Genomic DNA, 14,525 nt, shown 5'->3' with positions numbered 1-14,525 from the left:
TTGTACTTAAATAATTATACTTATAGCAGAGGGATACACAGCAACTGCAATTACAGTAACTATCAGTGGGTACTAAAAAAATAAGAATAAGAAAAATAAGAACATATTGTGGAAATGACAAAAAACAAGAAATCTCCGCTGGTAGATTTCCATGATTTAAAAAAATTATCCATCGTGAGCGTTCTAGAAGAGCAATGCTAAATCGGTTGAAAACTCTTTAAAGTGTATATTTTTAATGACTCCAAAAACTTTTGAGAGCAAATTTAGATGGGGAGGTTTAAAAAAACATTTATTGTTATTTTCACGTTAATTGTGTAGAGGCATGTACTTCATTCACAAAATAGGAACAGTAAAATTAATCAGACAAGAAAAATATATATGTAGTCTTTTTCTTACATTATCAATATATATATATACACACATTGTAAAATAGGACATTGTAACAAAAAGAAACCAAAATGTCGCAATAAGCAAGTTATGATGAGGCTACATCTGCAAAGTGAATACAGATGCAAGATGTTTATAGTCTTTAAAAAAATTAGCTGAAATTAGACTGAAATTTTCAAATTCCTTCCTCCGTTTTCACAGCAGTTTTTATGGCTTCATTTATAAGGTTGAGACAGACCAGAGTAAAGCTAATTAAATGAATACTTCACCCCCTAAATGACCATTTGTATATCAATTATTTAGCACGTTTTCTATATGGAATTTGTAAGGAAAACTTTTCTCGCATAAGAATCCAAAAGTGGTGAACTTTTTTTTTAATGAATTTAAGTAAAAAAGGGCCATATTTAAAAACAGCAAAACCTTAACATCCTTTTACCAACTCTCATACAACTCATGCAGGATTATCTAAATCTTATGTATCTAGTTGTATGCTCAGCACTTTTAAAAAACATGCATTTGTGCTAAAACGTAACTATCCAAAACACTCCCTAATAGACAGTCTCACTTACAGACAAGTAGCGTGCCTTGGCTGAATGGTTTTAGTAAAAATGCATGGAGAGTACTGAGCAGACGACCTAATAAATGAGATTTGGGTTTTACTGCATGAGTTTGTAATTGGATGTATTGATATATTTTTGCTGTGGTTTAACGTAAGCCCCTTTTACTCCAATCCATCAATAATTTTCTGTTTTTGGATTCTTTGTCCACTGTAGAAACATGTAGAAAAAAAAACCAAAAACGTTTTCTTCATGAGCTCAACATAACACGGGGTGAGTAAGTGATATACAAAGTATCATTTGAAGGGTGAAGTCTTCCTTTAAAATACGACGCACCTTGAAATAATTGAAAAAACCCCAATGTCTGATTTAACACCATAATCCCCGTTATCATGGTAAAACACATTTTTACACAAGTTAGGCGCCATGCTTTTGAGCATTAGTGAGACGTTATGTATGTACACAGACATGTAAAAATCTCATGGCTGCACAGAAGCATTTCTCCCAAGACGACGATATTACAAAAGAACACTCAATTAAGCATTACAAAATACACACGCGCACTTTAGTCTCAAGGCCAAACAGCCCAGAGAGAGAATATAGGCAATTTGTAAAACAACAAGACGACAGGTCCAATGTTTCAGAATCAGTGGCCACAGGTAACGAGGGTGAATGAGCCAGGCTCCACAAAGGTGATACAGAAATATTTTTGTCTTTTTTTTTTAATTAAATGTTTAAGTGTGAGGTTAAAAAAGATCACATGATCTGAACATAACATTGGCTTAGATCATGATCTCTGACAGTAATTCAATCTGTTAAATTGAGATCAAACCACAGTGTGATTCTGATACTTAGCCAGCATGAGCATAATCCATACATGAACAAATGTCCCCCAATCACCTGTTTGTAAAGAGTTCTTATAAATACACTTGGGCTCAAAAGATCAAACATGATTGGAAGGACAAAACGTAAACATAAAGTCCAGAAAACAGGCTTTTAACGCTCCATCATTCGTTCAGATCCCCCCACTGTCCGGTCTGTGGTACATTCAGCACAATGATTACCGACAAACACACCGTACGACACCACTAGCTCACTCCACACGACAGAAACAGCTGTAAACTTTTACATCACTACAGTCGGGTGGGATCTAGTTAGTAGGAGGCTCTTCCAGCGACAGTCAGGGATGTGATCAGACACAGACGTGAGCGATGACAGACATCATTTGCTGGGTCTCCCTCCAATCGGAAAGTTGCATATAGGTAACAAAATCCCTCAAAAAACAGAACCCAATCCTGAACAGCTGTTATTTGGTTATGCTGCCGAAATTGTCCATTCCTTAACGTACCCACATGTGTGCACGCGTCATGAAATCTAATTGAGATACAGATTTTGTTCGCCCCTCTGAGCCACTGTCACATCCCAGATGTTGAACATTGACACAAGACAGTTCACTGTTACACAAGCTGAGGCTCCTTTAACAGTTCAAGGTCACGACACTGAGCTGAATCCCACGTACAGACAGAGTACACAAAGTGACTAGAAGCTGTAGTCGACACCTCGATTTCACATTATGGGTTCAATTCACTTTCGTTTCAAATAAAATCTGGTTATTATAGGAAAGTAATGCATATTAATTGCATGTTGTGATAAGATTTAATTCTGAAGAAAGCTGCACCTGCAAATTAGACTGAAAGTGAATTGAGCCCTGAGCCATGTGTTGATAAAGTTCAGAAAAATCTCTGTCTGAATGAGGGCAGATAACAGGAGCTGTGTCGCCTCCTGCCGGCCAGCACTGGTATTGCAAGGACATCATGACCTGCTACAGGCAGGAGGGACACACAACCTTATAGAAAATATTGCGCCACAACGACTGTTAAATAGAATTTGGTCATGATGACATTGAGCCAGTGAGGTTTAGATAAAGCTAGGATGTTGTAAACACTTCAGAGGTCAGAGCTCCTGACAGGTCAGCCCTTTTTTGGCAATGAGTGTTGGTGTCTGAGCAAAGGCTGAAGCACTAAGCTGTAGAAAAACAGGCTGACATCGCAGGCTAAGAATCACGGATCGACATATGACTCTAAAAGAACTCGTAGTGACGGACGCTGTACATTGCACTGTTTGAAATGCATCTCCCAGATCAAACCGTCCATTTAAAAGCAGCATTTTTTAACACGTGTTGGCCACAAAAAACACATCAAGCTGATTCTTTTAGTTGTTAGTTCTTTAAAAAAAAAAAAGAAGAAAAGACTGCCACTTCAACTGTTACACACATTCACACACAAACAATACGCCATAAATCACATGATCATTCAACATCCGTTAAACCTGGGATGCTTTCTGGGGTATGATTACCAAAAAAAAAAAAAAAAAGCAGCACGTTGTTTGATGGACATTGATAATCTACAAAGTGCAAATGTGCCACCTTGTGCTCTGATATCCAAAATGCAATCCAAAACCCTGCTACAGTCTTCCCTGTTGTGCACTGGTTGCAGTCCGCTAAACCACGCAGAAGAGTCCTCTGTAAGATAGTCCAGGTTTTTCGGTGGGAAACATCCATCTCAAGAAGTTGCGGACCACAGATACGCTCCAAGATTGCGAGTTAAAAATTAAAGACAAAAAAAAAAAAAAAAAAAAAGCTGTCACACAGGTAAACTGATCCATCTCCTCAGGATGTACTGCCTTTCTAAAAAATAAAAAACGCTCAAAACACACTGCTCCAGCTTGTCCCCCACTCTTCACTGCAGCTTATAAAATGAGTCCAAGTGCACCCTGGAAGCTTTTGGCACCAAATGTTTTCTCATTTGAACACTAAAAGTAGGTCATATTTCTTCCAGGATTCTTGAATTTTTTTTTCACCAGCAAGAAATGCTCCACTTGTTAAAAAACAAAACAACACAAACAAATATGTATACAGCTGAATGTATGAGTGTTAATGTGGTTGTGTGTGTGTGTGTGTGTGAGGGCTTGTATCACATGTCTTGTGGGCGCAGGTGTGAGATTTGCTTATGACACTGCATGCCAAAATGCCAATGCCATAAATGCATTACTGTGCTGTGATAGGCAAAAATAAATGCATTTCCATAGTTACTCTGAATGGGTCTGTAGGGATGGGGTTGCGCTGGGAGACTGTTGCCATGGTGACAAACTTAACTGTTGAGTTGCTTAAGGCATCGTATTAGATGACTGAGGAGTTTCTCCTGCGGCAAAGAAGGGAAGAAACAAATGTGATTAGGTACATTACTGTTGATTACACTCTATATTTACATAATTGTGCGACAGTTAAAAAAAAAAAGGCAGCTGAGTGAGACGGCGGGGCTCCTTTTTTGTTCTGTGGATCTGATTGGTTGTTCTAATGACTGATGTTTGTTCCATCCATCAGCATTTGCAGCAGGCAAAGAAAAGTAACCTTGGATAGTTTGGCTTTTTGTTTGGATTAAAGTTTAGGAGAGAAAAGTAACTAATAACAAATTTGGGTTGAAAAATGTGCTTTTAATTTCATCCAAATCGTAGCATTTTTGTTAGTAACAATTTTGGATGTATTTAAAAGGTATTCTGTGCAGTATTTCTCAAAAGCGATCCCTCTCAAACGTCAATTATGACCCATTATAAGTGTGTTGGTGTGTTGATCTGCAGAGACTCTGCCCTCTGCCTGTGTTTTTGTCTTGTTTTGTTATGTTTGGGACTTCTTTAGCACAGCGTGTAGGTGAGGTCGGGACTTCATAAAAACGTGCTTGACAGTAAGCAGTACGCATCTAAGAGGAGGCTAAAAAAAATCAAGACACAACCACAACCCCTCCCCCCCCCAAAAAAACACACAAATATTGCTAATAAGAGTGAATCTCAGGTGGCTTTCATTTTCATGTTGGCTTGTGATATTGTTTATGGAAGGTAACCAAAAATTGAATACCTATACCTTGTACCTATAACAAAACACATAAGGGAATTCATGGGAATGGAAGCAGTCTATTGTTTTTTGCCAACAGGTTAGTGCAAGTATAAAGTATTATCATAGTACTACCCTCAACTTGCCTTCAACAAAGAGACAGTGATTGCACACAAAAAAAGTCAGAGCTGTACCCAAACTCTCAGACTGACTGAACTCGTATTTACCTGGTTAGGACTCGCTCTCCATGGAGATTGTAATAGTTTCACTTTCAGCTGTGAAGCCAAACAGAAAATGTGTTACAGTGACAGATACCAGACGGATGTTAATATTGCTTCTGTTGGTGAAATATTATCGGCCTTGGTAGAACTCACCTGATTTAAGGGTGTTATTAGCCTGATGGTCTCCGATGTTGTTGGCATGCTGGTCATTGCTCAGGAGGTGATCCTGTGACTCGCTGACGGGGCTCACAGGAACATCAGCAGCACTGGAAACATGCCCATCAAATTAAAAAAAAAAAAAGGAAAATGAGCTGTGCATTCACAACCACTTCAAACACATAAATCCTTTTTAGAGCCTCTTGTCAAATGATATATCTTTTACAACACCGTGATTGATCACCTTTTATTGGGCTCAGGCTGCAGGGTCACCGTGGCCTGCTCTACATCAACGTTGACCAGCCGTGTGGGGAACGTCAGACCATCTCCCTGACTGTCGTGAAGAAAACAGATAGGAGAAACTCATTATCAGGTGCAGTCAGCCTGCAGGCAACACACTGCAGTTGGGTTAGATGCAGCAACAAAGGTAATCTGATATTTAAAAGGAGACTCATTGTTTTTAACCCCCTTTTTTAAGCATGAAAACATCTGTGTCAGATTCATTTAAAAACACTCACAGAATGAATACTTTGCTTGAATCTCAGTAATCCATCTAGCAGAAGCCCAACAATAAATCATCTGTGGTAATTTCTGCATTTGTCTCCATTACCTGGTGAAGACGGGCAGCAGCCAGTACTTCTTCTGGTCTCCAAAGACCTGAGCGATGTTCTTCCGGAAACCCAGAGAGAAGCCGTTCTTATCAGAGCCTGTCCTAAAGACCGGTGCTCTGAACGCCTCTGCAGAGACGGAGAAACACGGACAGGGGAAGCATGCACAGAAAAGACTGAGGTTATTAAACACGGGAAATTCCATTTGATGAGCGGGGGAAGCAAAAGACTAAAGACAAGAACCTACGGGTGTGTGTCTGTGTGTGTGTGTGTGAAGTGGTTGCCATTTTCTAATCTGGAAACTAATTTTCTTTTTCATTACACAGCCCCTCCAGGATGTTGTGACGTCACAATTGCAAGGATTCATGCAAATTTAGATTTAACCAATCATATTTTCCATGTGACTTTCACTAATGATGGCACGCTGCGTAACACTGTGGTGGAACAAAAACACTTTTTTATTGCACAAAACACCTGGAGAATGGCTGACAACATGTAAGAAAAATCCCCACGACCGATGCTGTTGCATCCAGATGAGTTGCACAGGCTGAAAAAAAATCAAGGTAAGTTAGACTAAATATTCATGGTTGGTGACGTTAATGCAGTATGAATCACAAATTCAAAACATACATTCATCCACTTTCTTCCACATATCCTGGGCCGAGTCGCAGGGGTGGCAGGCTGAGCAAAGTTTTCCATATGTCAGTCTTTCCAGCAACACTTTACAGCTCCTCCTGGGGGAGCCCGAGGCTTTCCCTGACCAGATGAGATGTATAATTCCTCCAGTGTGCCCTGAGTTTACCCCAGGGCCTCCTATCAGCTGAATGTGCCCAGGAGGCATCCTGATCAGATGCCCAAACCACCTCAACAGGCCCCTTTTGACCGAGCAGAGGCTCAACTCTGAGCTCCTGACCCAATCTCTAAGGCTACACCCAGCCACCCTGAAGAGGAAACTCATTTCGGCCGCTTGTATCCATGATCTCATTCTTTCCGTCACTACCCAAAGCTCATGACCATAGGTGAGGGTTGCCTTTTGGTTCAGCTCCTCTTCACCACGACAGTCTAATGCAACATCACTACAGACACTGCGCTAAACTGCCAGTCCATCTCACAAGCCATTTCCCTCTTACTCATGAACAAAACCCCAAGACACCTCTGGGGTGACCTCTCTTTATCTCAGTGTGTCACTTCACCCTGAAGAAGGTACAAACTGATAACTCTTGGTGTATTTCAAGTGTTTCTAGCCCTATGAATTAAAGGCCTGTCATGGTTTTCAAACCGTCCTGAGTGCCGGGACACGATCTTTTATACCACTGTTTTTTGAAGACCCTGAGATACTTGAATTCCTTTGCTTTGGGCAGTAAATCTCTCACAACCCAGAAGGGCCAATCCCCGGTTTTCCATCAAAGTCAGAACTGTGCAGTTTTATTCTCACTGGAACAAGTTGATTGAATTATACAAAAAAAAAGCAGTTTTTGCAGTTTGCTCACCTTTCACTTGCACTCGCAATTTAATTGCCAAAAATCCCCAACAACTAAATACATTGTAATACGCATCCCATTTTAAAAAAACTAAAAGTAGCTGTGACATCAGCAATTTTAGGCCGTAAAAACTTCAAGAACAGACCACAAGATTCTGGAGGGACTGTTTACAAATGTACTATTATAACACTGCTGAAAACTGCTTCAAAATAAAGTGCATCTGTTGAATGTGTGTGCTTGTTACCTATAGTGGACCTGTTCTTCCCTACAAGCCACAGGTGGTAGCTGAAGAGGGAGAGAATACTGATGCAGAACATGGCCGCCACAAAAAAGAGAAACAAGACATGGAATTTGGCGTGAGTGTCTGGCAGCTCATTCTGGGGAAGAGACGGGACAAAAGGAGAGCGAGAGAGGAATCAGTAAAAAAAAAATTCACATTTGGGATATCTACGGAAAGAAAGACAGAAGACAGAGAGAGAATGGAAGAAAGAAAAAGAGCAATAAAGAGAAATATGAAGGCTGTCATGTGAACCACGTCACTTCACGCACATCACGACAAAAACCATGGCAACGATGGTGATGCACTGCAACACTAAAGGCTTTGGAGGATAGCTGGGTTACCTTTGGGCAGTTCTCTGCCGATTTCCTCCGGCAAAGCTTTAGTACAAACAGAAACAAGACTGGTTAGCAACACCAGGAGAGAACAGGTGGGAGGGGAGGAAGCGCTTGGAAATCAGCGGGCAAATACAAGTGAAGGTCAAATGAGGTGAGAGGGGGAGAAAAATGAAAGAAAGAGAGTGGGTGAATGTGCGAAGTGTGCCAAGAATGGAGAACAAAGGGATGAAAGAGGAAAAAAAGAGGGGAAACTGAAGTGGAATGGCTGCAAAAACAAAAAAAAAAAAAAGAAAGGAGGTGTTTGCACCCGCATGAGTGTGGGGTGACTGATGGTTCTGATAGTGGAGAGGGAGACAGAAAAGAGAGAGATCAGAGAACAATGACCCAGTGTGCAAGAACCGGGGATAACAGAAGGGGGATACAGAGAGGGGGTCGGAGGGCGAAGGGTGAGAGAGGACAGAGAAAACAGAGGAGTGGTACAGCTCAGCACCATGCACAACTCAAGAGGATGCTCATCCAGGCTCTGACATGCAGCCGAATCTGCATCCTCTGCAGCATCACACACATTCACATTCGGAGCACGCTGTTACTCACTGTCCAGAACTTTATGAAATATTGCAGAACGGTGGCTGCAATGAACAAACAGTACACCAGCGAGTAAGCCAGGAAGAGGATGAAAAACTTGTAGTTGGAGAATCCGACGCAGTTGTTCACCCTGGAGACACACAAACACGCAGAGGTCAGGTTTGACATCACTTCCTCTCAGAGATCATATCAGCCTGAACTTTCAAAAAGGTGGAGGCTTTGTGCTGCTTTTACTCTGTAGTTTGCTCTCTTTAGTCCAAGCCAGAGTGGAATACTCTGTTTCTTTTTCTTTTTTTTTTTAAGTTGGTTAATCAAGGCTTGAGAACAAGATCCAAGTGGATAATTATGTCAAATTTTAACAGTTTTGGCAACATGTCATGCTGCGAGATGAGCCAATATTCCAACAAACTTCATTTAAAACAACCTTGGTATTTGTAACATTAAATGCTACAAAGCAAGAAAGAGCAAATGAAGATATCTCAGTGAGCATCAGTTCAGAAAGCAGTTTGCTCTTGGTTGACTGTGTTAAGATCTGCAGCGTGAAAAAAGACTGGCAATCAGATCTGTCGTCTCGTGCTCATTAACTTGCATGGAGCAACTGAAAACCACTTAAAATACACATAGACTGTGCTACACGTAGCCACGGTGATGCCACCCATTCGTTTGTAGACCCACATTTTGAATAGGACTGCAACTAATGATTATATTTATCATTAACTAATCTGCCGATTATTTTCATAATCAAGTAATTGATACATGATTAGTCTTTAAAATGTATGTAAAAATAATGTGAAAAAATGCTCATAACGATATCCCAGAACCCAAAGTGACTGACCCCCGTGCAGTTGTCATGAGGGGGTAAATCAGCTAGAGACCAATTCTTTATTTTCTACCAGGCTGTAAACATTTTTTTTTTTTTTTTTACAGCTGAAAGTTGGGCATTTTAACATGGGAGTCTCTGGAGCTGCAACATTAACAAAAATTAGTTGTTAACTATTACATTTATCACTATTTCATTTGATAATCAATTAATTGGTTGCAGCATTTTTTAAGGAAATAATACAGGGAAAAAAAATCTGATTCCAGCCTCCTAAATGTGATTTTTTTTCTGGTTCCTTTAGTCCTCGATGACAGTAAACTAGATATTTTTGGGTTGTTGCCAAAACAAGGCATTTGAGCATTGTGGCCTTTTGGGGAACACTGCCACACTGACATTTTCTAGACCAAATAACTATTAATGGAGAAAATAAATGACAGATTAATTGACAATAAAAATAATCGGTAGTTGCAGCCCTAACTGGTTCGCCTTTGGAGCCAGCCTCACGTGGCCGTTTCAGGAAATGCAGTTTTCAGCACTTCTGCACTGGCTTCATTTTTCAGCCCCTGCAACTAAAACGAGTGACATTTAACAGCTTGATAAGCCAGCTGCTAATATACTTGGCATGATGTGCTAACTATCCCAACAGAGGCGGGTAAAAATATGAATAAAATGTGAGATGTCATATGTACAGCATATCTCTGTTTAGCAGGTCTTACATACCAGGGACAATGGTGATCCATTTTCAGCACACACCTGCCACAAACACAACAAGAGAACAGATAAAGGAGAGGAAAGATGAAATAAACACAAGAAAAAAAATCGACATTAAAGGGTGAGAGACAAGTGAAAGGATGAATCATAGTTTGTAGTCAATGAACGCTGTTTTCTTACATATCGCACGCGGAGCAGTGATGACACCGGTCTGGTTTGATAACTTGACAGCGGTCACAGTAACGGATTGCTGCATCGTGTCGACATAACAGATTCTTGTTATTTAACAGCTCAAACACAGACGTGCAAACACAATATACTCACACATTCACATTTAGAAACACACACACACAGGCGTACCTCCGGCTCCTGTGCGGGTGTACAGAGGCACACTGGTGGCGGCTCTCCATAGGATCTCTTGCTGGGACTCTGGCCTCTCTTCCTTCTCATAACGCTCCTTCTCAGCCTTGGGTAGGCAGAACTAAAGTAAAAAAAAAAAAAAAAAAGCAGATTTTATATGTCAACAGGGGATTACAGACATGCAGACAGAGTGGGCTTGTTTTGGAGTCATTGTACCTCTTTGGAGGGGTTGGCAGGCTGAGTGAAGATGGTCTTCCAGTAAGACCATACAAACATGATGAAAGAGAGGTGGAAGAAGATCAGGTAGACAACTGGAGGGAGACATAAGGCAAAACGTCAGGACCTGCAGCATACAGTCGGATTTGTGCACTTACTGGAACAAGAGCATTAATAGGTTGATATAAGGAACTGCTGCTATCACTTCGTCTATGTGGAGACACTGTACATCTACATATTAAATTAATGAGAGAGGGATGCTGAATGAGGAGCTCAGCATCGACATCAGCACTTTGAGAGAGAGCACGTTTTCTGTGCCAGCTTTTTTTTTCTTTAAGATAAGTGTACAGAGCATAATTCACCGGACCAGATTATCCCAATACAGACCGAACCAACTCAGTTTTGCAAATTTCCATTAACAATTTATCATACAAAATTGAAGGTGATTAACCCAAACTCTTACCCTTCTCTCCTATACTGGGGATGGTGACTGTAAGAGAAAAAACAGAAAACAAATACGTTAGATAAAGATGAAACAGTCACCGAAAAAGGGATAGTTATACACTAACATTCAAATTAGTGATTATACATCTGACAGAAAGCTTTACGAACGCCATCCAGACCTCTCAGGCCTTCTGGGACAGGTTTCATGTCCCTAGGATCAAAGGATCAAGACTGAACATGTGGAAGCAGTGTTTAGTTTTGATGCACCACATATGTGGAACAAACCTCCTGACAGCTGCAGGTCCACTGCAACTCTCACTTCCTGCAAATCAAGGATTAGGGCTTTTCTCTCTGCCGCTGCCTTTAATCAAATGAAATATTTATTCATGTCTTACACTGCACTGTAACTTTTTTTTTAAAAAATTATATCCGTCTTAGTCATGTTTTGGCTTGGTTTTTCTTCTCTTTATTCAAACTGCATGTAAATGTCCTTGTATAATTATTTCTTTTGCACTATGTTGAGCAATTGTATGTAGAGCAATTTCACTTTTGCCAGAACATTACCATAAAGTAAATATATCTAGTCCAGTGGTTGGGTGTAGCCCCTGTTGGGCCTCAAGATAAATTTACGAGTAGGAAGGTAACAATTAAGTGAACAATTGATGAGTTAACTCGACTGTTAAATTACTCACCAACTAATCTAATAATCAGTGTTCCCTGACATTTTCATGGAGAAATTTCATAACTTTTCCATGACTTTTTGAAGACCAGTAATACATTTTCCACGACCTTTCCAAATGTGTAAAACAAACACTGCTCTATCTTAAAGACATGGCAGGTTATAATTTTAAGGTAAGGTAAGGTATGGAAACTTTGGGATTCATGGCCCTACAAAATAAAAAATAATAAATAATTTGCCGTTATGTTACATTAAGTGGAAGGTCATCGGCAGAAGATTACTGTGACGGTTAATTTCATTACACACAACAACATTCTATAACTTTTTTAAAAGTTTCAAGGACTTCAGTAATTCCATGACTTTATCAGACCTGGAAAATGAAATGTCCAAATTTGAATGACTTCTCCAGGTTCCCCATAACTGTGGGTACCTTGGATAACTGATTAGTTGGACTAAGTAATTTTTAAGAAAAAAAAAAGCCAAAAATCTCTGCTTCTAGCTTCTTAAATGTGAATATTTTCTTTTCTTTTTTTCTTTTTGTTCCCTTATGACAGAAAATTTAATATGTGAGACATATGAGGACATCATTTTGGGCTTTAAGAAACACTGATTGGCTTTTTAATTTTTTTTTCTTTTTTTTTACAAATTTGTGGTGTTTTAAGGACCAAAATTAAACAACATTGATTAATTGAGGAAATTACAAATAATTAATTGTCATTAAAAATAACTGTTCTTGCAGTTCTGTTTAAAAGTCATGGAATGCTTAAATGAATAAAAATAAAACAAAGCAGATACAAAGTTCTGTTGAAAACCCATTTCTCTAGTTGACAAAAATTTTTCACTTCAAGCCGCCTTCAGTAGCTGTTTTGAAGCTTTCGGAAAATTGTTTTTAATATCCATTAATTTGACCTCATTAATGACTTCTGGTCTACCTCGTGAGCAGATTACTTCCTCAACTACTGTTTACAAGGTCAAAGATGAAGTTTCAGTCTTGGATTACGGGCCATTGTTCGAGGAAAAAAGACAGAAAAATGGGAAAGCAAAAATTAAAAATGGACACATCTGCTGAAGTAAAACTAACTTTCACTTTTAACTTTTTTTTTGTCAGTGTTATTCCCCTTGAAAAACACTGCTTATGTTCACCTTTTCAGGCACCTAAAATCCTTTAATTGAAACTAATTGGGAAAGAAAAATCACTGCTTGTATGTCATGAGCACACCCCGGCCAAATAATCCGCAGGGTGGGGATCAAACAAAGATACTGCCTTCTGTTAAGGAGTCACAAACCACATTTATACGAAAGTGCACCAAATTAACGCCAAATCTTGTGTGGTTTTCTGTGACATCCAAGAAGTTTAGGAACTGAATTACACAAGTTACATCATTCACAGTTTAATTAATTTTGTTTCTCGTTTTAGAAACAATGCCCCAACGTTTTATCTTGATACAAAAACTCAAATGAAATCAACATGTGACCCGTGTCAACTAATTACCGGTAGTCTGGGGAAGTATGCATCTGGTCAGCCAGCCAAATACCGTTTAGTTGGCGTTTTAATTCTCCATCCAGACTCCATTGAGCTCGACACAAAACAGCAGAGACGAGACGGGCAGCGATATTAACATCACGGTTAAAGTTTTTACCTCTCCAAAACACGTTTCCCATTTAAATAATGTCACGTAAAGCGATGGCAGCGAACACATAATTAGCTGTATCTAGATTTGGACAGGCTTGCCAACACCATTGTTAAACTGCAGTCCATTTACTTCCTGCTGGCCAGCAGCAGCAGCAGCTGTATGTTTGTGTGGACAGCTCAGTGAAAACACCGGCCGTTTTAAAGGCTCCACAGAGGCTACGGACGGCGGCAGGACGACTACTTACATATACAAAGCTCCAACACGTACGCGTAATACGACCAGCAGACGACCAGGGCGATAAAAATCACAGGTATCCATGCTAAACCCCGTTGACAGCATCTCAGTACGTGTGTGGGCGCCATCTTTCTCCCTCTACTGGGGAAAAGGGAGTGTCGATGTGTGACGTCACACAGCAAAATGACACTGGAGGTCTGAAAATATTTTGGGAATTTAAGTCAGATTTGTGTAAGTGTAGTTTTGTAGTTTTCAACTTTATGAACGCAGTTTGGACATGCATGTATAAAGATGTCATTCTTTATATATGTATATATAACATACATATTACATACATACGTAGCCTATCATACACGACATCTTTATACGCACGTCCAAACTGCATTTAGGAAGTTTAAAACTACACCTAAAATCTGACCAGAATAGTGACAAATTAGTGTTTGCAAATGTTATGATTTTGATGGGAAGTTCTCAAATGTTTTTTTATTGCTGTTGTTGTTATTTATTCTTTATTCTTGGCAGATTTTTTTGTTTGTGTATTTGTTTTTTTCCCCTCTTTTTATGGGTAATTTTACAGTTTTTGCTGCGGTTTCATCGGTCTTGACAGACATTGCTGTCAGATAGGCTTTTCATTTCTATGGATTTTTATTTTCGGCCGCTTTTTTGCGGTTTCTGTCATGTATTTAATGTACTTTTAGCCCGTATAAATGTGAATTCGGGACATTGAGACTGTGAAAGGGCTTTATAAATAAAATGCCGTTTTTATAAAAGAAAATATTAATGACTTTGCATATTTCATAAACTCCATAAAAGTGGATTTAGCAATAAAGTTTTGACAAAAAAAGGTCTGGAACATCTGTGGTCTGGAAAGTCACGAATTCATGGGTTGGATTTTTTTTTTTTTTCAACGGCTTTTTAATACTTTAAAAAC

General features: G+C 39.5%; 1 protein-coding gene across 2 annotated transcripts; it reads right to left on the bottom strand.

Moving 5' to 3' along the window:
- Positions 1–262: 262 nt before the first annotated feature.
- Positions 263–13,759, bottom strand: zdhhc20b (zDHHC palmitoyltransferase 20b). 2 transcript variants are annotated; one of them, XM_088071971.1, is made up of 14 exons: positions 13,605–13,759; positions 11,067–11,093; positions 10,604–10,698; positions 10,388–10,508; positions 10,208–10,277; positions 10,037–10,069; positions 8,506–8,626; positions 7,918–7,953; positions 7,541–7,673; positions 5,818–5,944; positions 5,452–5,541; positions 5,205–5,317; positions 5,058–5,105; positions 263–4,144 (listed from the first exon to the last, which is right to left on the bottom strand). In XM_088071971.1, the coding sequence occupies exons 1-13, from the start codon at positions 13,720–13,722 to the stop codon at positions 5,062–5,064; spliced, it is 1,128 nt and encodes a 375-aa protein (XP_087928097.1). In that variant the 5' UTR covers positions 13,723–13,759; the 3' UTR covers positions 263–4,144; positions 5,058–5,061. The 2 variants fall into 2 exon arrangements, with proteins under 2 accessions (XP_087928097.1, XP_042366070.1); XM_042510136.2 differs by lacking the exon at positions 7,918–7,953.
- Positions 13,760–14,525: the final 766 nt, after the last annotated feature.

Source organism: Plectropomus leopardus, chromosome 21 (assembly GCF_026936395.1).
Source record: "Plectropomus leopardus strain MGB_pleo_1.0 chromosome 21, ASM2693639v1, whole genome shotgun sequence".
NCBI classification, from domain to species: domain Eukaryota; kingdom Metazoa; phylum Chordata; class Actinopteri; order Perciformes; family Serranidae; genus Plectropomus; species Plectropomus leopardus.
The sequence above is the reverse complement of the archived record's forward strand: the minus strand, read 5'-3'. Positions and strand labels throughout refer to the sequence as shown.